We start from the raw sequence: 25,048 nt of genomic DNA, 5'->3' as shown, positions 1-25,048 counted from the left end.
AAGGATTACTAGTCCCTGTACTAGTGCTTGTCTAGAAAACATCATCATCAATAAAAAGTGTCTGTATTAAACCAGGTAGTTGAGGATGGGAATAAAGTGTGGTTAAATACTGGGCCTAAATGTTCAGAACAGCTGCACATAAGTTGCAGCGTTGATGGGTTTAAGTTTAATCAGGAGGAGTGGATTGTTTTAAAAACCAGCCCCGATGTCCGTGCTGCTCAACTCCGGCGTCCCATGGCCTGCGGAAGGCCGGCCTCAGTGGTTCCCGGGCTCTCCATCCGGGGCTCTCCATCCGGAGTGAGAGCCCTGCCTGACTTCTTTTTCCCCTCCTATGTTTATACAGGGTATCTTAGGAATACCCTGCATGTCATTTTTAAATACTCTTTTCCTTCACTGTTGAGCACATTCGGGGGGGGGGGGTGTGGTTCCCTCATTAATTTTCTTAAGAGATGGATTTTCCCCCCTCTCTGCTCCCTCCTCCCCCCAGCTGGGTACTTTATCCCGTGTACTGCTGAGAAAACAGCTTCAATGATGAACTGGCCCACGCCCATAGTTGGTGGGAGGCAAGCCAGGTGCCGCCTCCTTCCTCTCCTGGAGTCCCGGCTGCAGGGCCACACCCAGCTCTCTCTCCGTTTTTTCATTTCATGTCTTTGTCTCCTTTTAGACTGCCTGTGTTTGAGGCAGGGACCGAGAACAAAATAACCCCACCGACTATAAGGAAGGCAGATACAGGAGATGTCAGCTAACTGGAACATGTTTCAGCTAGGTTTTTTTCTTCCACTCTAGGATAAACAAGAAATGATAAGAAAAACAGCTTACTACCAGAGATGTGTTTTTAAAAAATACTTTTATTGATTTTGAGAGAGAGTAAGGGGGGGGGCGGAGAAACATCGATTGGCTGCCTCCCACACACCCCCTATGGGGATTAAGCTAATAACCCCCACAAGTGCCCTGACCAGTAATCAAATCAGCAACCTTTGCTGCATGGATGATGCCCAACCAACTGAGTCACACCGGCCAGGGCCAGAGATTTATTTTTAAAAGCAAGTTTTAAGTTATATCTTGGGGTCACTTTGATAAAGCTTAGTCTCTACCTAGCATCTTACAAGAATATACCTAATAATAGAGTTATCACTCTGAGGCAGTAGAGAATAATCACTTTAATCCAACAAAATGTGGACTGAGATGTTCCAGAAAGGTTTCTAGCCTTACCTTCCATTTCCCAGAAAATGTCATTTGAAATTAAACCTATTCCTGAGAATTCCAGTTGAAATTTTGCTCTAAATCCAGGCCATTCTGTTCTGTAAGTGGAATGTTTCTAAGAGTAAGTAGCTTTTAGAATGAGGGCCACGTGTATCCTCTCCTCGGAATCCTGCTACACTGATGCCTTGCACGGTGCCCCCTGCACTGTGCCCACCACGTGAGGCACCACCACGCACCAGGGCTGCTGTCACTCGGATCCCGGTGGCTGCAGCTCATCACCAAGTCCTGTCGGTTTTACCTCCACAGGTGCGTGCATTTACACACGCACCCAAACTCTTCCGTGACATCCCTGACCCAAGACTGCTGTGGACCCCTCAGAATCAAGTTGCACTGTGTGCACCCTCCACATCCTGAGAGCTCGTTCCAGCCCACCTTCCCTTCCCCCTCTGCCCCAGTAGCTCCTACGAGTTCTGTCTCTACTGTGCTCAGCAACAAGAACGGTTCTGACCTCCTTAACCAGGGCTCACTGGACCTCTAGGCTCTGAAGTACTGTTTGTTTACATCATAACAGCCCAGTTTGGGTTTCTTACCCTGACCATTCTGTAAATCCTCTGAGGGCAAACACTTGATGGACTTGCCACCCTCCGTTCAGCCCCTTTGCCTCGAACAGGCATGCAAGAAAAAGTCGCTGAATGAACAGAAAGGAAAGATTATTACATTTCTGAAGTAGAAGCCATTTTTAAAAAAACTTTAATGTCAGAGCAAAGACCACTGAGAATCGGAGGCATCTTGATCATCTGCTCCTTCACAGCCTTTGGAGAAGCCAGCATGCTGGAGGGAGGGGAAGGGGTGGAGAGAACAGCCCATAGAGACCACACCGATCGAGTTCTTACTCAGGCTCTGCTGGCCCGTGTTTTTGGTTTTATGCTGTAGGTTCAGAATTGACATAGGAATAAGACAGATTCATAAATTGACAAATTAATAAGAGCCCCCAAAATAGCTTGTTAGGAAGTCATGATCCTTTCTCCGTATTCAGTGGAACAACTTGCACTTTAGAGTTCTGTATAGAAGCACCAGCAGGCTTTGTACCTCTGTCACCTCGGTCACCTTCACATCTGCTGGGCGTGTGCCTAACTTCCCACTCACCTAATGTGTGAACATCTGGATTTGTTAAACAGCAACAGCAAAAGAAGGGATATATGTGTTAGAATCTGCTAGAGAAAGACACCTTCCCCACCTGCATCTTAGACCTGAAAGTTCTCATTATTTGTTTGTTGAATAGTAAAGTGAACACATTCATTGTAGAAAGGCATGTCTACTTCGAATATATTCTTCACGTGATCAAGGTTATGGCTAAATTCTGGCTCATCTGTTAGACAGATGAAGTGCAGAAAGACAAGGAAGGACATTGTTAATGAAGGAAAAAAAGGTCTTTAATCCCAAGCCTTCCAGCCTGATTCAGAACATCCTGACTGCACTGTAAACGCACCTGCGAGTGCAGAGATCGGAGGAAGGGGATTGAGGGAACAGGCTCTCCTCGTGGATCAGAAAAGGCCAGGAATGCAGCGGGAGGCCCTGCCCGGCCGCCGCACCTGGGTGTTTCTTGGTCATGTTGTCAGGCGTGTTGCTCCACTTGGTGGCCAGCCACCCTTTCAACCCCCATTCATTTAGCCACAAAGACACTTATTACAGGTTTTATCATGTGGTTTGAAAAGCTTTCCCAAAGAAGTTAATAGCTTTCAGGGCCAGCAGCAGAGCCACTTTTTGATTGGGAGTTTTCTGGGAGGGGAACAGGGGTCTAAATGGATGATTTTATTCCAGATGATTATATCTGAAAGATGGTGATCGGACTGAAGAAAGTTTGTGTATGTGTGTCCCTTGCCCCTGGGGCAGAGGAGATGGGCTATTGGGCCCTATTGGGTGTGTACTGAGAAGCAGTACCACCTGCTGGGCCTCAGCCCCTGCTGGCAGCAGGTAGAAATTATTCTAGGTTATTCTAAGGTGAGTGAATAAGGTTGCATTGCAAGAGCAGGGAGGCTGAGAGAAGAACCTTGGCTAGGAGCACATGGCAGGTGACAGACCAGCCTGACGCACCTTTCTCTTCCACTTGTGTCCAGTATGCCTTTTGGGGGGGTTTCCATGCTTTTCATCTCCTGCTGGTGTTTAATTTGCACTTGATGGTGTGTCATTTTCCCCCTGTTTATGTAGCACCAATGTACCAGTGCTTCACAGACATTCAAAATAATTCCCATTGATCTGTATTGTTCAGGATAGAATTAGGAGGGGGAACAGTGAAAGGCGGAAGAGTAGCCGAGAGATGCAGTGTTCAGGGATTTGGCAAGAGCTGGCCATGCAGCCAGCACCTTCCTAGGTGAAATAATATTGAAACATACACACAGCAATTAACCTACAAAAAGATGGTACCAGCAGATGTTCAGGCCCACCCGGCTCCGCCTCTTCAGGCAGTAATCTAAGGGAGAAAATTAGTTCCAAAAAATAATCTTCTAACTTTGTCTTAATTAAATCCTAATAATTATGTAACTCATTCTAGTTTATAAAACACTTTCACAGTTATTTCAGACAACAGCTGTGTAAGGAAGGCAGGGTTAAAATGGTTATCTCCATTCTACAGAGGATAAATGGATGGGGTGACTTTTTTGTTTGTTTTGTTTTGTTTTGTTTTCCCACAAGAGCTGACGCCCTCGGGTTCTTTTTCCACCGGCCCTTGTGCTGCTTGACATGTGGTCAGCATTCACATTAGACCATCCACGGTTTACTCTAAAAAGCCAGTCAAACCTGGAACTTCGGTCTGAAGGCACACACAGTTAGCGGCAGCCAGTGAATGCTGCTCACGTGACTGGCTGGCACTTACACTGGTATCACCACACTTTATTGAGGTGTGCATTTAATGGGTCCCGTTTCTGAAATCGGAGCCTTTGCTAGAACAGCTGCGGGACATGAACGCAGCTTTGAAAGCCATGCGCTGTGCCTCATGGCATTGAGTGAAGGGGCCTGGGAAGAACTGGGCAACTCTCTGGCTTCTAAGGTTGGTCCTGAAGCCTGGGTGGTGCTCTGGGCTGTGATGAAGGTCCCAGAGGCCGGCACCCGTACTTCTCCCGAGTCTGAGCATGGCAGGCAGCAGCAGATGCCCCAGCTGGTCTCCTGAGCTTTTGTGAGGGAACAGAAGGTTGTCTAGCAACTCCGGCGCTAAAGAAGCAAGGGCCCGACACATAGAGGGTTTTGTATGTATTGCTTTAACCAACACCTTGTAGCGCTTCTGAAGGAAAATTAATAGGTGCAGAGTCATCTCAAAGAAATGTTTTCAGGGCCTCAAAGGGGTAGCTGCTTGTATGTAGACCGTGTGGCTGCCTCAGAGCTAACAGTCCAAGGCTCAGCCGCGGCGGCTTCTGCCCTAGATATAGAAGGCTTCATTAAGAGGGGAAGAAAGCTCTTGCTGTTGGCCGAAAATGAACACATACCTCGTTCCACATTCTCCAAGCTCTACCAGCATCAGCTTTTTAACTCACATTGAAGAGCAGCCTCGTTAGTTTTCTCCAAGCTCTCCAATTTGTCAGACCTGGCATTCCTTCCATTAGCCCACATTTACGGTTCCTACAGTGTACCAGGCCCTGGGGACACAAGAATGAAGCTCACAGTTTAGGAGAGGTAGACAAACATGAATAATACCGTGAGCGTGAGCAGAGGTGTGTGCAGTGCTGGATAAAAGCCATCTCGTGTGTGATCTTTAAGGCTCGAACAGAACTGATCGGCACCAGCACTAATAACACTATAACCCAAATGCACTGGTGCTCTGAGGCTGCATGGAGATGCTTATTAAACAGGGCGATTATTCAGGTCGCCGTCACAACTCATAGGAAAGCCTTTCTGTGAATGAAGAGGCACAATTCTCCCGGGGCACTTCTGTTGGGTATGGATTAAATTGCTTTTAGGTGATTCAGCTCCTGCAATCTGCCACCTCCTGTCAGTGAGCCTGCCTCTGGGACAGTGACAAGGGCTGCTGTAAAGATGAGGGAGGGTGTTTGGCCACTTCCTGTTGTCCAAAAACTAAGCTTACATTTTATCATTTATTTCCCAAGATTACAGTATCAATAAAAGTAGGATTCTTGTCTGAGTTGCTTAAAATAGCCTTTATTCCTCTCGTTAAGTGAAAAATGCACTGTTGAGATTGGGTCGTTGCTTGTTTGAAAAACATACCTTTAGAAACCATGATTGAAGCCCCGTGTGTCTGATTTGTGTCAGGAGCAGTGTTGTGTGGAATGAATAAACCGTGTAGTCAAAAACAAAGGACATTTAGCTCTGCAGTGACTATTAATGTTATTTGCGTTATGGGAGAATGATAGTGTAATTTGTTTCTTTAGGTAAAAAGTAAAGACTAAAAATCTAATTAGAAATGGTATTAGCCTGGGTATTGATTCTGGGTATCGAAGGGGAGACTAGAAGCAGGATATTGTAGAGATAAGTTTTCCTCTTCTGTCTTTGGCACCTGGCACATGGACTCGATAGATCATATGGTAGTTCTATTTTTAACTTTGAGGAACCACCATAGTGTTTTCTGCAGCAACGGTACCGGTTTTCATTGACAGCAGCAGTGCACAGGGGTCCAACTTCTACCTCCATGTCCTTGCCAGTACTTGGTGGGGCTTGTATTTTTTCCTGTTTTATTTTCTGTTTTGCCGGTAGTTACTCTGATGGGTATGAAGTGGTACCTTGTTTTGATTGGCATTTCCCTAATGATCCACGCTGAGCATCTTCGCATGTGCTTATCTTCACATTTGTATGTCTTCCTAGGAGAAATGCCTATTCCAGTCCTTGGCCCGTTTTTAAGATGGGTGGTTTTGTTGCTGTTGAGTTTTAGGAGTTCTTTATATATTCTGGATATTAATCCCTTATCCTATATATGATTTGCTGAGGTTTTCTGCCATTCTGTGGGTTGCTTTTTTACTCTCTTAGTAATGTCTTTTTTTTTTTTTTTAACCCTCACCCAAGGAGTGAGGATATTTTTTCCATTGATTTTTTTAAAAATATATGTTTTTATTGATTTCAGGGAGAGGGAGAGAAAGATAGAAACATCAGTGATAAGAGAGAATCACCAATCAGCTGCCTCCTGCACGCCCCACACTGGGGATCTAGCCCACAACCCCTGGCTTTTGCCCTGACCAGGAATCGAACTGTGACCTCCTGGTTCATAGGTTGATGCTCAACCACTGAGCCACACCAGCTGGGCTCCAATTAATTTTTAGAGAGAAGAGAAGGGAGGGGGAAGGGAAGGGAGCGATAGATAGATAGATAGATAGATAGATAGATAGATAGATGATAGATGATAGAGGAGAGAGCAACACATCAATTGGTAGCGTCCCCCTCACTCCCTGACTTGGAGTGGGAATCAAACCTGCAACCCAGGTATGTGCACTTGACCCAGAATCAAACCTGCAGCCCTCCAGGGTGCGCAAGCTGACGCTCTAACCACTGAGCAACACTGGCCAGGGCAATAATGTCTTTTGATGCACAAAATTTTTTAAAATTTTCGTGAAGTCATATTTGTCTATTTTTTTCTTTTGTTACATGGGCCTTTGGTGTCATAACACCAAATATTGTTTTGTGTCTTACTTTTAGGCCTTTGATCCATTTTGAGTTAATTTTTATATGTGGTTTTAGGGAAGGGTCCAACTTCAGTCTTCTGCATGTGGATATCCAGTTTTCCCAGCATCATTTGTTGAAAACACTGTCCTTTCCCCCATTGAATGATCTTGACACCCTTGTCAAAAATCATTTGGCATTGTCTTTGAGCGTTTATTTTTGGACTCTATTCCCTGTCTGCCAGTGCCACACTGTTGATTACTGTAGTTTTATAGAAAGTTTTGAAATGAGGAAGTATGAGTCCTCCTTTTTTGTTCTTTTTCAGTATTTTGGCTATTCATGGTCTCTTGAGATGTAGTACAAATTTCAGGATAAAATTTTCTATTTCTGCAAAAAAAAAAGTCTGGGATTTTGATAGGGATGGCAGATCACTTTAGGTAGTATTGGTATTTTAATAATATTATGTCTTCTAATCCATGAACATGGAATGTGTGTTTTTATCATAAAGTGTGTTGGATTTTTCAACTGCTTTTTCTTCATCGATTGAGCATGATTATGTGGTTATTTTCTTCATACGGGTGATGTGACTTCAATAACATACAAAACCTCTGCTCCTTTACAGCTCCGATCTCTTTGATTGTTAATGTCACACAATTGCATTTTTATACATATATGCCCCAAAATATAAACTAGTAATTTTTAAATGCATTATTAACTGCATTAGTCTCTTAAATCATGTAGAAGACAAAAAAGTAGTTACAGACTACTATTACAATAATGCTTGCTTCTATAACTGCCCATGTATTTGCCTTTGTTAAGATCTTTATTTCCCCATGCAGGGCTGATACACTTCTAGTGCCCTTTCATTCACAGGGAGGACCCTGGAGCATTGCTTGCTGGGTAGGTCTAGCGATCACAAACTGACTCAGCTTTGTTTATTTGGAAATACCTTAATCTCTCCTCACTCCTGAAGGACAGTTTTTGCCAGATAAAGGGTTCTTGGTTGAAGGGGGGCGGGGGGAGGTAGCACTTTGAATATGTCGATGGACTGTTTGCTGGCCTCCAAAGTCCCTTAGGTCTTCGTTAGGGACAGTTTCTGTTGATTTATTTTTTTCTTTGAATAGGCCATGTTGTCCTATTTCTTTGAATGCCTGTGAGTGTGTGCTGACCCTGGACCTGTGAAGCTAATAATGTGGTAACTCTGGAAACCAGGGTTTGCTTTTTGTGGTGGTGCTGGTTACAGGTTGTCTCTGCCTGGGGTCAGCCCGAGGTGTAAACTTAAGGTCTTCTTGAGTCTTTCCTGAGCCCTTCCCTTGGTATGCACAGTCACTTTCTAGTTTCCTCTGTGCATGTGGTTGTTCTTGGAAGTCATAGTCTTTAACGTCTGGCTCCCAAAAGTGGAGAAAGCAAAAAGTGAAGGGGGTAGGAAATAGTCCCTGTTTTAAATCCCTGGGGAGAGGGAGCAACAGCAATAGTGGCCTGCCTCTTTACCTCCACTCTGTGGAGAAGAGATTCCCCAGTTCTTGAAGGACAGGGTTCTTTTTGCTCACCCTGGCTCCCACGAGTTGTGTGCAAGCTGCTACTGTGCTAAGAGCGGGAATAGACCAAGTCTTCCCCTGTAAGTTGCAACCCTTGAACAGACTAGAGTTTCAAAATAGTTCATCAGTTTCTGCTAGTGCAGTTGTCCAGGTGAGGAGACAGCTACCCGCTCTGCCATCTTCCCATAACCCCCAAATCTGTGTTTCTACAAGTTCCCAGGTGATGCTGATGCTGCTAGTCCAAGGCCATCCTTTGAGATGACTGAACTGGAAACTCTTTCAGGTGCTCTCTGTAGGCTCTGATATACCATGCAAGGTCTTCCTTCTCCGAATGCAATGTAGTAAATTAATTGTACTTTTTAATTGCAATAAGCAACAAGCTTTTCATTGATGTAAATGAGTTTCCTTTCTTTATGACAAAGATGGGACCTGTGGTCTGTGGGCTATTCCAGGTTAGGGAGCTTCGGATGCCCTGCAGGGGACAGAGGGGCATGTGTGGAGGGGGAAAGGAAATGACATTGTTCACATAGGAGCTCGATCACTTCCCTTTCCTGTCCGTAAACTCAGGTGATGACAAGATCTGCTCTGCAGGTTGCTTTTAGTAGGTGGTCTGTGTGGGACATCTAGTGTGCGTGTCTGGCACCTGGTCATCTTAGGTCACATTTACTGAGCACTTTGACTGCAAGTTGCAGAATTAAACTAAAAGGTGATTTTTTTTTTTTAATGCCTTTTCCCTAACAAGTCTGGAGATGGGGTGATCCTGGGATTGGTTCATTTAGTGCTCAGTAGTGTCAAAGGATCCAGGTTCTCTCTGTCTTGTCACTTCTGTCCTCAATGGGTTGAGCTTTGTATTTAGAGCTGTCCCCTCATGACGAAACTTTCCCAGAAGCTCCTTTCCCTGCAGACTTTTCTACCAGAAATGCTTGACACACCCATTCCTAAATGGCCACCGCTGTTGAGAGTCCCTGCTGGGGTGGGGAGGGCCACTGTTGAGAGTCCCTGCTGGGGTGGGGAGGGCCGGCAGCACAGTCCTCTGGATGGCTTGCTGTTCGGGCTCCATTGGTCAGGGGTAGGGCAGGACTGGCAGGGGACAGGCCACCGACAAATCAGCCGCACTCCCTGTCCAGTTGACGGTGGGTCCTTTTGTTCTGAAGGGGCCCCTGGCACTGACAAAAGCAGATGAAGTTGAGGGCTATCCACAACGCTGCCAGCTGTCCTTGGTTTACTCCAGGCCAAGTCATCTTTTTCTTAGCAAGGGCGTGAGGGCATGTGCACCCAGAGGGATGTTTGCTTCTGAGAGGAAGTGAGGCTCTGGAAGGACTTGTCTTACGGCCTTACTGAAGTCCACAATTTGTGCACTCGGGGATCCCTCAGAGCGGTGGGGAGCAGGCCTAAGCTGGCAGTCGGACATCCTTAAGTGCTGCCGCGGAGGTGGGAGAGGCTCCCGCCACCGCCGCTGTGCTTACCAGCCGTGAGCCTGGCTCAGGGCTTCTAGCCGAGGGGTGCTTCCCCTGGTGGTCAGTGTGTGTCATAGCAACCAGTTGTTCCTCCGTTTGTTCAATTTGCATATTAGCCTTTTATTATATAGGATTCCTGCCCCTTTGTCTCAGGAGGAGTCCAGGGGTCAGCCCAGACCAGCTGTGACGTGGAGCAGGTTACTTCCCCTTCCGGTGCTTCGAGCACCTCATCTGTAGCACGAGGATGTTACAGGGTAGTTAGGAAAACTGGATGAGTCGGTCCACGGCAGTCATGTATAGCGCCTGGTGCATGGTGAGCACTCGGGCTGCGTGAGTGGGATTTTACCTTCAGCATCAGCACTGGGCGAGCTTTATCCAGCTCCCTGTTGACCTTACTGCTGCAGGCTGCGAGCCACACTGACCCCTGGGGGCTGCCTCCGGGGCCTGCCTTTGCCTGGGAAGAAGCAGCAGGGTTGCCCTTTAGTCACTTTGCCTGGGGAGGGTGTGAGTGTGTGGGGAGCCTTTCTTTTCCCAGGTGTAACTGCTTAGGGTCACTTTTATTCTGTTTTTCCTAGAATCAGGAACAAGTGCCGTATCTCCCAGGTAGCCTTACCTGGGTGTGCCGTGGCCACCAGAAGCCTGCGTCCCTCCTCAGGGGGCTGATGTGGTTGCTTGCGTAAATATGATTATTGATAATGGGACACATTCATTCCTTGAGCCGACAGGAGTGAGAGCTCACTGTAGCCACTTCAGAGGGATGATGGAGAAGTGCCCACTTTAAGAAAACCTGACCATATAAGGAGGAGATCTCAATTACAGACTAGTGTCTCACTCGGCCAGAAACTCATGGCAGGTTTCCTAGTGCATTTAAAATAGGATTTGTGTGTAAAAATACCATTTGCTCACAGGAGCCCATATTTTCTGAAAAGGAAAATATACTTGTATTGGGCATTTGGGATAAGTAGAATAAAAATAAAATCTTACAAATACAAGAATTGGAAACCAAATTCCACTTTTAATTCTAAAAGGTTTATATATAACTCTACTATATTACCCTTGCCTTCTACCCAGGACGTTCACAGCAGAAATAAACACGCAAGATCTGCACGCAGTTCAAGAGAGCACGTGGCTGGGTGGACTGCGGGATCAGAGGCCTCGCCCACTCTGTTGTTCTGTTTTTTGTGAGGCCCGCCCTTAGTCCTTACTGCTGGATCTCCTCCAGGTGTGGGCAGTGAGTGGCGTTAGAAACTGGCCCGCTCATCCTGCCACCACAGACTCCTGTCACGAGAGGGACACGTACTGACGTCTGACCAGCGGGGTCGGGGGCAGCCTGGGGAAGGGCTGAGTCTGCGGTGCTGACGGGTGTGACTGCTTTCCTTTCAGAAATGTTCCCACTGCCAGGAGGCAGGCGCCACCTTGGGCTGCTACAACAAAGGCTGCTCCTTCCGCTACCATTACCCGTGTGCCATTGACGCAGGTAAGATGGGGTGTCAGAGCGTCCGAAGGGTGGGACGTACACTTTCTCTGCCTTCTTTCCCTTTGTTGTAGTTCTTTGTCTTTTTTGACCCTGTTCTGTTTGTACATTCTAAAGGAAATGCAGTGAGGAGAATAAAAAAGAGTGAAATGGGATAATTTTTTTAAAATAACAGTTTTATTTGTATAATTCACACATAATTCACCTAAGTGTGCAATTCAATGGTTTTTAGTATATTCACAGATATGCAACCATCACCACAGTCAATGATAGTACATCTCCTCACCTCAAGAAGAAACCCTGCATCCTTTAGCTAGCAACTCCCGCCCCCCGAGCAATGACTGATCTGCTTTCTGTCTCCAGGGATGTGCCTGTTCTGGACATTTCCTATCAGTGGAATCGGACAGATATGTGGCCTTTGTGTCTGGCTGCTTTTATTTAGCATCATGTTTTTCAGGTTCACCCATGTTGTAGCATGTATCAGTATTTCATTTTTATTGCCAAGTAATATTTTATTATAAGGAGATATCTTTTTATTTACTTACCATTCATCATTTGATGCACATTTAGGTTGTTTCCACCTTTTTATGATTACAAATAATGCTGCTGTGAACATTCACATACAGGTCTCTGTGCAGACTTAATGTTTTGTTCTCTGAGGCGTAAACCTAGGAGTGAAATTACTGTATAGATGATAACTCTCTGTTTAACCTTTTGAGGACCTGCCAGACTGTTTTTCAAAATGGCTGCACCCTTTCACATTCCCTCCAGCAGTATGTGAGGGTTCCAGTTTCTCCATGTCCTCATCAACACTTGTTACATTTTTTTTTATGAATAGTTTATTGATTTTGAGAGAGAGAGAAACATCAGTGAGAGAGACACATCAATCTGCTGCCTCTTGCATGCCCCCTACTGAGGATCAAGCCCAAAACTCAGGCATGTGCTCTGATCAGGAATTGAACCGGCGACCTCCTAGTGTACGGGCCGATGCCCAACCAACTGAGCCACCCGACCAGGGCTTGTCTGTCTTTTTATTACAGCCATCCCAGTGAATTTGAAATGGTAGCTCATTGTGATTCTGATTTGCATTTCTCCGGTGACTAATGATGTTAAGCATCTTTGGTGAAGTCCAATTTATCTATTTTTTCTTGTTACTTGTTGCTTTTTCTTATATCTAAGAAACCATTGCATAATCCAGAATCACAAAGATGCCTATGTCTTGTCCTGCAAGCTTTATAAGTTTAGTCCTCACACCGGTCCTTGATCCAGCTTGAGTTAATTTTTATACATGGTATGAAGCAAGAGTCCAGCTCAGTTTTTTGCACATGGATTCCAGTTGCCCCAGCATCATTTGTAGAAGAGACTAATGTTTCCTCTTTCAGTGATCTTGGCACCTTGGTTGAAAACCAGTTGACCAGCCTGGCTGGCATGGCTCAGTGGTTGAGTGTGGACCTATGAACCAAGAAGTCACAGTTCCATTCCCATTTGGGAGACATGCCCAGGTGTGGGCTTGATCTCCCCAGTGTGGGGCATGCAGGAGGAAGCCGATCAATGATTCTCTCTAATATCTCTCTCTCTCTCTCTCTCTCTCTCTCTCTCTCTCCCCCCCCCCCCTCTTTCTCCCTCCCTCTCCCTTTCTCTCTGAAATCAATAAAAATATATTTAAAAAGAAGAAAGAAAGCCAATTGACCATACAAATATGTGCTTATTTCTGGACTCCTCCAGTACATACTGTCTTGATTACTGTAGCTTCGTGATACATTTCGAAATTGGGAAGTATGAACCCTCTGATTTTGTTCCTTTTATTTAAGATTGTTTTGGCTATTCTGGGTCCTTCGCTGTTCCATATGAATTTTAAGATCAACTTGTAGATTTTTGTAAAAAATAGCCATTGAAACTCTTATAGGACTTGCATTACTCTGCAGAGCAATTAGGGAGTATTTCCATCTTAACAATAGTCTGCCTTCCAACCCATGATCGTGGATGTCTTCCCATTTATTTCAGTTTTTAATTTCTTCTAACGATGTGTTGTAGTTTTCAGAGTATGTTTTTTCATTCTTTTGTTAAATTTATTCTTAAGTATTTTTAAAATTTTTGGTGGTATTGTAATTAGAATTTTAAATTTAAATTTCAGATTTTTCATTGTGAGTATATAGAAATACAATTGATTTTGTTATATTGATCTTATATCCTGCATCTTTGCTCAACTCATTGATTTAAAGTTTTTAGTTACATATCATCTGCATCAAGTGTTACTTCTTCCTTTCTAGTCAGATGCCTTTTTTTTTCTTGCCTAATTGCCCTGGCTAGCACTTCTAGGGTAATGTTGGATAGAAGTGGCAAAGCTGACATCCTTGTTTTCTTTCTGACCCACTAGATAGTGTGATAGCTGTGGGCTTTTTATAGATGTCCTTGAGCAGCTAAGGACGCTCCCTGTGTTCCTAGTTTGTGGAGTGTTTACCATGAAAGGGTTCCAAGGCCACTGAGATGATCAGAGCAGTGTTTGGCCGTGTGATGACTGAAGGAAGAAAAACCCTTTGTCCAAGAAGTACTGTCCAGTGATCAATGCAAAAGGCTTGAGTTCTGAATCAGCTTCCGCAGTCTGGGGGATCCTTTCTCCTCTAACCTCGTGCCTCCTCAGTGGGTGTTTTCACCAGTTACTTTGTGAGCATGAGACGTGTCGAAGACCTTCACCTTCACCCAGCTGGCCTCATCCAGCGCTTGCAGGTCAGGGAGGGAGAGAAAATGGAGAGATGAGCAATGCAGCGAGCAGCGTGGTGCCTGTTACCTCTCGAGTCCTCCTGGGTTCTGAGGGGACATGACTCTGGGAGGTGGGGTCTGCTGTGGATCTGGCAGGGAGAGGGTAGAGGGAGGGCGGGGCTGACTGGGTGACGGAAGCTGCGGCAGCTTCACAAGGTCACAGTGTCTTGGGCATTTCTGGGTCTTTTGATGACTCGAGTCACAGTGACCCAGAGGCCTGTGCTGCTCTGGGAGGCAGGTACTTGTGTTTGTCCCTCGGGTCTTCAGGAATTCTCTTCTGTGTATGAAGGACCTTTGCACCGCGGAAAGGCAGTCACTGATTGACCTTCTTTCCAATTATAGTGAAAGTAAGTCCCAGGGCTGAGAGTCCTTGTCTCAGGGAGTGAGGAAACGTTGGCCATTTCGCCTCTGCCTTGCTGCCCACCTCCCAAGCCTCTCAGAGCTGTTGGTGTCTCGGGGAAGCTTTGGTGACTGGGGACATGTCCGTAGAAACGGCTCTGTGGCTCCTGCAGCTCCCACACGCATCCACATTTTGTGACAGCATGGTTAGCTGTTTGGTGTGGCTTGTTATGGCACAGGCACCAGATGTGGCTGCAGGTGGGAAATGCAGCAATGAGAACATGAGTCTGGCAATGCAGTGAGCCACGAGTAAGACCGAAGGGGAAGCGCCGTGCTGGCTCAGGAGTAACTCTGCTGTGCACCAAGAATCCTGCCTGGAGGGACTCCTCACCCTCCACCCTCACAGACGTTCACTCTGCAGCCGCCGTCACTGCTCTCTGCTTGCGGACTCGGATCTTGCAGGCAGGGGTTCAGCCCTGGGTGGGTCATTAGGAATGACTGGTGTCTGGCCCCTCCCTTGCTCCTGCCTGTTACTCCCCTCAGCGAGGCAGTGTAGGCTGGCGGTCCCAGCCTGGATTCTGTCAAGATAAAGTGCTAACTGTTCCTCTGAGGTCGGTTGTAGATGAGCTGGAGACAGTGTCTGGGGCCTGGCAGATCAGAGCATGTTCATTCGACCTCGCTCCTTGAGCTCCCCATCCTCAGCCCGGGGTCTGTCCAGGTGCGTGTGGGTATCCACATGGTTTGTAGGAGGACCCACACAGTCCACCTGCATTTAAGCTCGGAGAGACGTGAGCTCACCCTTCTGGGCTGTTGAGATTTGCGTGTCGGGAAGCCAACTGGTTGACCAGACAACGTCTTTTCCAGCTCGAGTGATGATCAGCAAGCCACTTGCTCTGCTTCACTGGAAGTGCTGACGAGGCCTCCGCCCAGTCAGTGTGGGACTTTGCCAGGGGCTTCAAGGAAACAAACGGAGAGACCGGCTGGCCAGCCGCAGGGCCAGTCAGAGACCTCGGAAGAGGTTTACTGGCCTTCTTACTGCCCTTGGCTCTTCCTTGCAGGGACAGGTCCCCGTGCCCTTCCGGGTGTCAGCTCTCCAGCCGGGACCTTGCACTTCCTGGTGGCCGGCGGGTATGAGAGCAGAGCGTCTGTCCATTGGCTTCCTGCTGGGAGGAAGGCGGACACTGTCTCTGACAGATGTGTTTGGGAGGCTTCTGTGTCCACAGACCCTGGTGTGGTTCCAAGCTGCTTAGTGTGTACTTGCATTGTTTTAATTCTTTTCCGCTTTTTCACTTAAAGGGAACATGTTTCCTAACGTATTTCACTAATGGTCCGTGCCAGCTGTTCACAGCTGCAAGGGGAACTGAGGCACCTCATCCTCCTGAAGCCGCTGTGGCTAAGGTGGCCGCCCCACATGGGCTCGCCCAGCGAAGGAGAGCCTCTGAGTGCCAGTCCACCCCGTGCTGCCCGGAGCGCTCTCTCTGGCATGTTGCGCAGCGGGGGCCTGTCACCCGTGTACTTGTGGGTTCTAAACGAACGCACTTCATTTGCTGCCTTGCTCCGTGCTTGCGGGGGAGGGGCGCGGACTTACCGAGATCTGGTCCCGGGGTTTGCCTCACAGATACGCCAGGACTCAGAGGGCAGTAGGGATGGTGCAGGCCTAAGCCAGATTATGAAAGGGCCTTTTTATTTGTGTGGAATAAGAGGCCCTCGCGTTTTTCATTTACATGTTTCCTGGCTTTTTTACCTTTCCACTTCAGTCTGTGGGTACTCAGGCTGCTAATCTGGACCTCCGTTTAAGCCTGAGTTAAACTGTAAATTTACAAGGCTAAGTACCGTGGCTGCCTCCCGCCACGGTGCCTGGGAGCAATCTGAGGCTGTGCGATCAATATTTATTAGCATTCTGCCACCACATCTTGCACCAGTGACCTGGCTGTCGGTCTCTGGGAGCTGGGTGTGCAGCGTGGACTCATTAATGAGATTTCCTCGCCCACGACTCACACTGCCCTGGCGCCGGAGATCTCCACTCACCTGCAGGCTGTCATCGAGGATGCTGTCACCGTGTTAGAAGTTGGAATGAATCATTTTCCTCCAAGGATTAATGGCCCCTCACGGGGTTTCTCTCCTCTGAAGCGTTTTGCGTGGATTAGGCAGCTCGTGTGGGGGCTTCTCCCTGTCTCCGTGGGCTGTGGGGCGAAGGGGGCAGCGGCTCTCGGGCCTGGCCTCCTTCCTGTCTCTGACGCGAGGCTCCACAGGGGAAACGGTGCTGCAGAAGCAGTGTTTCCTCCTGGAAACCTTGGCTGGGGCCTTCGGGTGGGCTTCGCCTAGAATCGGGAGGGTTAAAAACAGTATTTATTAGAGATTGTTCCTGATTATTAAAACAATATGGTAACATGATGGAAATACAGAAAAAATTAAATCACCTGTAATTTTACTACCCAAAGAAGAACCACTGGTATAATTTGGTAGATTTCCTTTGTCCTTTTGTAATGTATTTAAATATTTTGATAAAATTAGGATTGTACTCGCACATTTATATATCCTGGTTTTTCAAGTGATTTTACATCTTGAGTATTTCTGATATACCGTTAACTATTGTGAAATGTTAATTTTTAAGTGATACTTCATGTTGAGGTACCATATTCACTTGGGATGTCTCTAATGTTTTCCTTTTGGAAATCATAGCGTGGGGACCTCTTATCGCCACATCCAACCCTGTCAGTCCGGCCTGTCAGTCACCTGTGCCACTCGCCAGCCCCCGTTGACTGTCCCCTCTGTCTTGCAGATTGTTTGCTACATGAGGAGAACTTCTCGGTGAGGTGCCCCAAGCACAAGGTGAGTCCCAGCCCCCAGCACCCGCTCCCGGCAGGGTGGTGGGGCTCCCCCTGAAATGCCTGCAGACATGGCAGGACATAGCCTGCCCGCTGCTGGCCCTGGGAGACCTGCGGTGTGGGGTTGGCACCCGAGTAGAGAAGTGTGTTGGAGAGAATCTTGTTTGTTACAAGAAATTAGAAAATCAAACTCAATAAAACTGCTGATTCCCACGTTAGTTTCATGGAGCCCCAGTTCACAGGTTGGGGTGAGGTAAGGTTGGTTGTAGGCCTTGATACATAAGCAAAGGCGTTTTCCCAGCCAGGGAAACAGAGCTGACTCCAGGATTTGGGGGACACTCAGCGTCTTCCAGGTTTTACTTCAGTGGGAGCAATGGGGGTCCGCAGTTGGCAGTTACTGCTGTTCCCTGTTTCCCACTTGGCTCAAGAGGTGTCTCGGCCCTGGCAGGCTGGGCCTGCAGACTGAAGGGTCCTGGGTTCGATTCCAGTCAAGGGCACGTACCTCAGTTGCAGGCTCCCAGCCCTGGTGGGGGCATTCGGGAGGCAACCAGTCGATGTGTCTCTCTCACATCGGTGTTTCTCTGTCTCTCCCTCTCCCTTCCACTGTCAACTTCAATGGAAAAAATATCCTTGGTGAGGTTTAAAAACAAAATCTTTTTTTAAAAAAAGAGGTGTCTCTGGGTCCCCTCTTCTGGGACAGGACAGAAGACAGGATGCTGGTCTGTGTCTGAGAGCGTGTGTGTGTGTGTGTGTGTGTGTGTGTGTGTGAGAGTGTGAGTGTGAGTGTGAGAGTGTGTGTGTGTGTGTGTGTGTGAGAGTGTGTGTGAGTGTGTGTGTGTTTGAGAGTGTGTGTGTGTGTGTGTGTCTGTGTGTCAGTGTGTGTGTGTGTCAGTGTGTGTGAGTGTGTGTGTGTGTATGTGTGTGTCAGTGTGTGTGTGAGAGTGTGTGTGAGTGTGTGTGTCAGTGTGTGTGTGTCAGTGTGTGTGTGTGTCAGTGTGTGTGTGTGTGTGTGATTGTGATTGTGTGTCAGTATGTGAGTGTGAGTGTGTGTGTGTGTGTGTGTGTGTGTGAGTGAGTGAGTGTGTGTGAGTGTGGAGAGGAGGCGAGGACAGGAGGAGCCAGGGCAGCATGAGGGCTGAGACACCACCTGGCGGCTCCTGCCGCGCCTGCTCTCCTCTGGCCGAGCTCACACTGACCCCTGGTGGTCACCGGCCTTCAGTGTCCAAGGAGGGCCAGAAAGTACTAGAAAGGGGTCATTCTTGACAGGTCTGCCCTCAGAACGCTCCTGAAGGTGCCCACGGAGGCTTCTCTTTTGAATTATTTCCAGAGATAGATCGTGGGATCTTGCAGTAGTCTATTTTACTTAATCTACATGTTTTTGTTTTTTAAACTTCCCTTTTTTAATGGGCACGTTTTGCCTCAGAACACCCTGTCTGAGTGCTCCTGTTTGTCCCTCAACACTGACTCTGCTTTTTCTTCCTTTCCATGTGCTGTTCCTTTCCTCCCTCTGCCACCCTGACCCCACGCTGCTCCCTGTCCCTCCTGCCTGTGTCCTCGGCTTTGCCCGCGCCAGCCTCCCCTCCCATGCCCTCTCCCCGCCTTGCAGAACAAGACAGCGAAAGGCAGCCTCAGCACAGAGCAGTCGGAGCGGGGGTGAGGGGGGCGTGTGCCGTGGGAATGGAAAGTACAGCAAGCACAGGTGAGTCGGGCGCCGCCCCTGCCACTCCGGTGGGTGGCGGCCTCTGCCCTGCTCTCGGCCCGGCTGCGCACGGTGACGGCCCGGCTGCGCACGGTGACGGCCAGGCTGCGCACGGTGACGGCCAGGCTGCGCACGGTGACGGCCAGGCTGCGCACGGTGACGGCCAGGCTGCGCACGGTGACGGGAGCGGCCAGCACCAGGCGGAGGAGGTGCTCGCCGTGTGTTGCTCAGGAAAGGGGGTGGCGTTGGAGTGACTGTCCTGACGTCAGGCCTGGCACGTGCTCCGGGGGCAGAGGCCGCAGCCTCGGGCGGGGGCGAGGCTCGCCAGACGCCATTGTCTGTGAAGCTTACGGTGGGTTTTCCTTTGGGAAACAAACAACTCCCCAAGTTTTGTCATTTGAAATCTTTTTCCCGGGTGCTGTGAAGGGTTTGTTTTCACAGAGGGAAGGAAAACCCCCTCAGGTTCCGTAGACTTTAGCATCGAGGCAGTTTCACCGGTGATCTCAGGAGGTCGGGCTGTGCTCTGAGCGCGTCTGCGGGCCGGGGCCGGGGCCGGGGCCGGGGCTGGCGGCTGAGTCTGCGAGCCGATCACCAGGCTCGGGGCCTGGAAGCGGCAGGTCCCCGGGGCAGGAGGAACAGACTGGAAAGAGAAGAAAGGAAACCAGAACACACCTGGGGCACTTGACAGGCAGGATCGGGGTGAGGCCCGGGGTCTGAGACATTCCTAGTGGGACTCTTCTCCCGAAAGGGGGCCCTGTCTTTACTCCGGGGTCAGACCCGAGCCAGGGTACTGGGCTGGCCCCTTGGGTGTCCTTCCGCTGCGGACAGCGGGCTCTGCCCTTGTCTGGGCCACCTAAGTGACCTGGGGAAATGGACTTCACTGCGGAATGTGGCGGAGTCCTGCCCCCCCCCCCCCCGGGTGGGGAGGCAGACAGGACAGGAAGCTGCCGAGCGAGTGGACCCGTGGTCATTGGTAGCGGCCACTGGCCGCCGTCCTTTCCCGCCGGGCAGCCCTCAGCTCTTCAGGGAGTTTGTCGGCCCTTCGTGTCCCTGCACTTGATGGGGTCTCTGTGCCCCCACCTGTGCACTCCCCTCCAGCCAGGCAGTCAGCGCTGCCTTCTCTCGGGACCACGATGGCCGTTCCTGGGGTGCACTGGGACACCGGCTGCCGTGGGACCCCCTTGTGGGTAAGAAAGAGGGGAAGTTGGGGCCCTGGCCTCTTCCCAGGAGTTGTTTCGTTCGCCGGGTCTTTCCACTCCGTCTACTCCTGGCCCTGCCCACTGGCAGCCGCCCTGCGGAGGGGCAGGGCAGGAGCCCGGCTCATCCCCGAGGCCGGGTCGCCGTCCCTGTCTGCACGGAAGAAACCAGCGGCCCTCGGCGCGGTCCTGTCCGGTCCGTCGAGGTTAAATGGCATCTCGGAGGGAAAGGATGGACGTGCCGCGTCCTGTCCTGTCCACCTGAAATGTTTATCTTCGTCTCCTGTCCCCACGAGGCAGGACCCCTTGTCCTGGTGTCCCGAGTTCAGCAGTCACCCGCCTTCAGGCCCGGGGCGCCCGCTGTCACCCCGCTGCGGATTGTGCAGGAGCCCCCGTGAGCAGGGGCGGAGGCTCAGCCCCCACCCAGAGGCGCGTTCATCTGGGGTCCGCGCTGGGGTATCCGGCCAGGCAGGAGACGGGGTGTGCCTGTGAGTCCCACTGCCTGCTGCTTCGTTTCTTCCATAAAGAGAACAACCTTTGCCCTGGCTGGTGTGGCTCAGTGGATAGAGCATCAGCCTGCGGACTGAAGGGTCCCAGGTCCGATTCCAGTCAAGGCACGTGCCTGGGTTGTGGGCTCGATGGCGTGCAGGAGGCAGCCAGTCAATGATTCTCTCTCATCATTGATGTTTCTATCTCTCCCTTCTCCCTTCCTCTCTGAAATCAATATATATATATATATAGAGAGAGAGAGAGGAAGGGGGCGGGGGAGGACAACCTCTGGAGGATTCCGTTAATAAAACGTGCCCAGCGCAGCCTGCGTGGAGTGAGGCCTCGGCACGGGCTGGGCATGCTGCCCTCACAGCCGCTGGTATACCAGGCACAGCCCAGCTGGTGGGGCCAAGGCTGCATTGGGGCTCTGCCTGCACTACCCCGTCCATCAAAATCCCGGGCCTAGGGGTGCAAGTCCTAGTCTCCCACGTGCTGAGGGACCTGCCGCTTGTCTCTTCCAGGCCAGCAATGCCAGAGAGAAAGCATCCTTGGGCAGCTATCCAGTGGGCCCCCTCCTGCCCATTCCTGACGTGTGTGGTGGGCCCCAGGCGGCTGGTGGGCAGGGCTCCGGCAGCGAGGCCCCTGTCCCTATCTTCCACCTTGTCATGTAGTAAACAAGGACCCCCGCCCCCCAGCCAGGCCCCATGCGGTGGTTGGGAAGCAGGAACTCCATCGCCACTGCTTTGTCCTTGGTGCAAGGGGGGGCCCCCTGCACACAGCAGCCTCTGGTTGGCATGACACCCACAGCCCAGGTGTGAGCGAGGGTCCTGACCTAGAGTCCGCTTCCCCAGCTGGCCCAGCGAGGTCCTGGGGTTACATTTCCCGAGGAGAGTGGGGCTGCCCATCCCCCACCCCACACACTGCTGCCCTGCACAGACCGCCCCCCCGCCCGCAGGGGCCACACGTCCTTTAGCCACAGCCCTCCCGTTCTGCCCCTTCCCACTTCAGAGGCTCTCGTCACCCTTAGACTCCCACCCGGGTCTCCTCGAAGGCCTGTGGCCGCCCCCTCCACCAGCTCCTCGAGGCTGCGCTTCCTCCCTGGGCGGCTGCACTTGCTGCTGGTTCCTGGACCAGGAGGGCTCTGCCTCCACCCTCATTGACTGGCTCCCCCTGGGCCTCAGCGTCCCTTCCTCAGAGGCCCTCCCTCTGCCTCCACCTCCTGCCTCTCTGCAGCCCTCAGCCTCACTCAGCTCCCAGCCCCGCCCCTCCTGCCACTGCATCTCCATGAGTCCTGGCAGTGAGGAGGGCCCGGCCTGTGTGCCTGGAGCAGGCACTGTGAGGGAGTCGTGGTTAAAGGAGGCGTGCCCCCCCCAGAAGGTGTTCGCTCACCTGACTGAACCCCCTGTTGGTACAGATTGAGGGAGCCCCCCTCCCCCCCTGCAGCAGGGCCTGCAGGTGTGTTGGAGAGGAGAGTGCCTGGCCAGGGTGGGTGCAGGCCACAGAGCTGAGGCTGAGGCGGGGCCGAGGGGTGTGGGAAGCCTTGGCCCAAGGAGAAGTCTTTGCCAAACATGAGGTGCCTTTTTATTTTTTACTTTTTGTTGTTTTTATTGTTTTTCCCCCAAGATGCCTTTTTAGAAAGAACAGGGCAGACCCTCCATGCGGCTGCAGCTGCCGGGTGTCTGCTCCCAGCTCTGCAGGTCCGCGCAGTTAGGCAGCGCCCCACAGCAAGTGAGGCTCAGGGCAGCGGCCCGCGCCCAGGCGACCCCCGACCCCGTGTGGCTTGGGCCACGTGTGTCACCTCTCAGCCTCACCAAGTTGCAGGGTCAGGCTCTGTGTTACCTTGAAATAGCATCTGTGAAGCCACTGGCACATAGTAGGGGCTTCAAGAGTTTTCTTCCTGTTCTCCTACCCAATTAGTGTTTCAGAAGTGAGATGTGGGGTCCCGTTCCTTTCGGGGTATCATGTACTTGGGCCGGTCTCCCCTCGAAGCCTGGGGAACAGCCCTGTTGGGAGGCTGGAGTGAGGGGCCAGATGGTGGAAGCGCAGCCTGCCTGCCTGCCGAGCGCTGGGGGGCAGACCCTGCCCCGTGCCCCGCCACGAGCAGAGCATTGCAGGGTGTGTGTGGCATCTGTTCTCGTCACACACCCCCCTCCCCCCGTGGCCCGCATCCCCTGCAAGACTTGCCCCTCCGGTCATTGTTCGAGGTCCCCGGTAGCACCCTTGTCATCGAATTTACGAAGGACCTTTGGTTCCTCTCCCCTTGGCGGCAGCCCAGCCTCTGGAAAGCCCGAGAGCGGCCCGAGGAGTCTTTCTGGCTGGCGCGACCTCTGGGGAAGTCACACTGTCACCAAGGGCTCCCTGAGCAGCTGGAGGCTCCGCCGCTGCCTGGTCCTCAGAGCCTGGCACCAGCGTCCAGGGTTTACGTGGGGACACGGCCCTGCTGTCTCCAGGGCCTTCCTGTTACCTGTGTGCTCGGCTGGGAATCTCTGGCAAGAGCAGGGATGTGTGTGCTTTAAATAGAACCTCTTACTGTGCACACAGCCAGCGTCAGTTCTGCATATTAGTACGTTTCATGGAAACGAAGGGCTGTGACGTCTGGGTTTTCCTGGGTTTTGTTGGTGGGAGGCGGAGAGGTGAGCCTGCTCCCCCAGAGCGCTGTGTCACGAGGCTGCGCCAAGCTGGCTTCTGGGCCAGTCTCTCCGGACCGAGTTCCTCGGAAACTGCCCTGTGTCTCTAGGACCTTTGCACACGGTGGGGAGCGGGGGGCAGCCCAAACCCCACATACCCCTGGAGGGTCATCGGGGCCTTCCTGAGCCTGGAGCCGCCAGCAGCAGGGTGTGGGGAGCTGGGCGGGCCCCCAGGGACAGGGCTCTCTGATGCAGAGCTGACTGGCTGGCCGCTGTGAGTCGGGCCGCGAGCCAGCTCTTCCGAAGGCTGGCTGGGGCTCGGCCACCTCGGTGAGGACCACGCCGCCACCGCGTGCTGACCCCCTGCAGGCCCCAGGAGGACCCCGAGCAAGGGTCTCCTGGAGGGCACCCCACCTGGGGGTCGGGAGCTCTCTCCTGGTTTCAGTTTCTTCCGGGCCCCGGGCAGGCGGGCACTCCGTGAGGGGCCCTCAGTCTAGTCCCCAAGCCACAGGTCATGGCTGCCCTTAGGGGTGTCCCGGCCCAGAGCCACTGGTGGCTCCACCACTGGTCTTGGATGTCTCCCAGGTCAGCAGCTTCCTCACCGGGCCTGTGGCTGCTGGGCCCCGTGGAGGTTCCCACACCCACTGTCTGTTCTGTCTTCCAGGTGAGACTGTGGAGATGAGGAGGAGACACTCGTGATGGATGGAAATGGTCCTACTGTGCAGCCACACCCCGCCCCGCCCCGCTGTGCCCACCCGCCTGCCAGCACCTCCTCCCAAATCCTTACATCACACTCAACCGTGACACCACAGCAAAGAGACCCAAGAAGTCAGAATGGCTGTTTCCATGGACACAATCTCCATAGTGACGATGCGGGGGGAGGGGGGAGGGGGGTGATGGGAAAGGGTGGGGGGAATTAAAAGGGAGGGACAAAATATATATATATAAATCTATTTTTAGTCTGGAAAGACTTTGTTTAAATGAAAGGTGCGCTGTCCCTTTTGATTCTATTTTAAAATTATCTAGCTAAAGAACTCCAAATTGGTTCCAATAACAACGAAATTTAAATGTGAAATTGAACTCAACAAACTCTCATCTCAGAAAGGACGGGGTGTGGCTCTGCCTGTCAGCCTGTCTCCCGCCAACTCAGATCTCTAGACCCAGAATTGAAAGCCGACGAACACACCCAAACCATTTGTCATTAATTTCTCTCAAAGTGGGGAGTTGGGGGAGGGGAGTGGGGGTGGTCCATGTTTTCAAGAGTGGGAGAATAATGTTTAAACACAAAAATAAATTTTTTCATTTCCAGAAACACTATTTATTTATTATTTTTAAAATTTTTATCTTTTTGGGGGTGAAATTGGTAGATGCCCAAGGTCACAGCTGTGTGCTGCGTCACTGGCCAGTGGGAACCCCAGCGCCTCCTGAGTGCGTGCAGCAGGGCCATTCCCCGCGGGTGCCGCCCACAGGACGGGAAGTCTGTGCGGAGGCGCGGGCGGGCTGTCTGACCGACCGGTGGGGGGTAAGCTGACCAGGACACCCCTTTAGCCCTTTATTCTTTTTGCTTTTGTTTTTATAAAGGAAAAGGGGGCCTGTCAGTGGAACAGCCCCATGCTATGTGATTCTTTATGTTGTATTGTTTTGTTTTGTAAAGTGTATAATTTTTAAATATCTGAGTTTTAAAAAAAAAGAAAAAGTACAAAAAAAATTCTTGTTAAGGCCTTAAGAAGGGGTTAGTGCATCTTTCAGGGGTCACTCTGCCGTGGGGATAAAATAGCTGTTTCACAAACAGTTTTATTTAAAAAAATCAAAAAAAATAATAAACTTCATTTTAACCTTG

The 25,048-nt window shown here is 50.7% G+C and overlaps 1 protein-coding gene across 6 annotated transcripts in view; it reads left to right on the top strand.

Moving 5' to 3' along the window:
• TCF20 (transcription factor 20) overlaps positions 1 to 25,048 on the top strand; it is a 168,749-nt gene extending 143,701 nt beyond the window's left edge. For 5 of the 6 annotated variants that reach the window (XM_080660598.1, XM_080660600.1, XM_080660602.1 and 2 more), the window contains 4 exons: positions 11,180 to 11,273; positions 17,152 to 17,201; positions 18,771 to 18,896; positions 23,873 to 25,048. In XM_080660598.1, the coding sequence (XP_080516724.1) occupies positions 11,180 to 11,273; positions 17,152 to 17,201; positions 18,771 to 18,854 (228 nt within the window). In that variant the 3' untranslated portion in view covers positions 18,855 to 18,896; positions 23,873 to 25,048. The remainder of the gene's footprint in view (positions 1 to 11,179; positions 11,274 to 17,151; positions 17,202 to 18,770; positions 18,897 to 23,872) is intronic. The other variant, XM_080660599.1, reaches the window with a different exon arrangement.

The sequence above is a fragment of the Plecotus auritus genome, assembly GCF_963455305.1.
Source record: "Plecotus auritus genome assembly, chromosome: 3".
Taxonomy (NCBI): domain Eukaryota; kingdom Metazoa; phylum Chordata; class Mammalia; order Chiroptera; family Vespertilionidae; genus Plecotus; species Plecotus auritus.
This window is presented reverse-complemented; position numbering and strand designations above follow the sequence as displayed.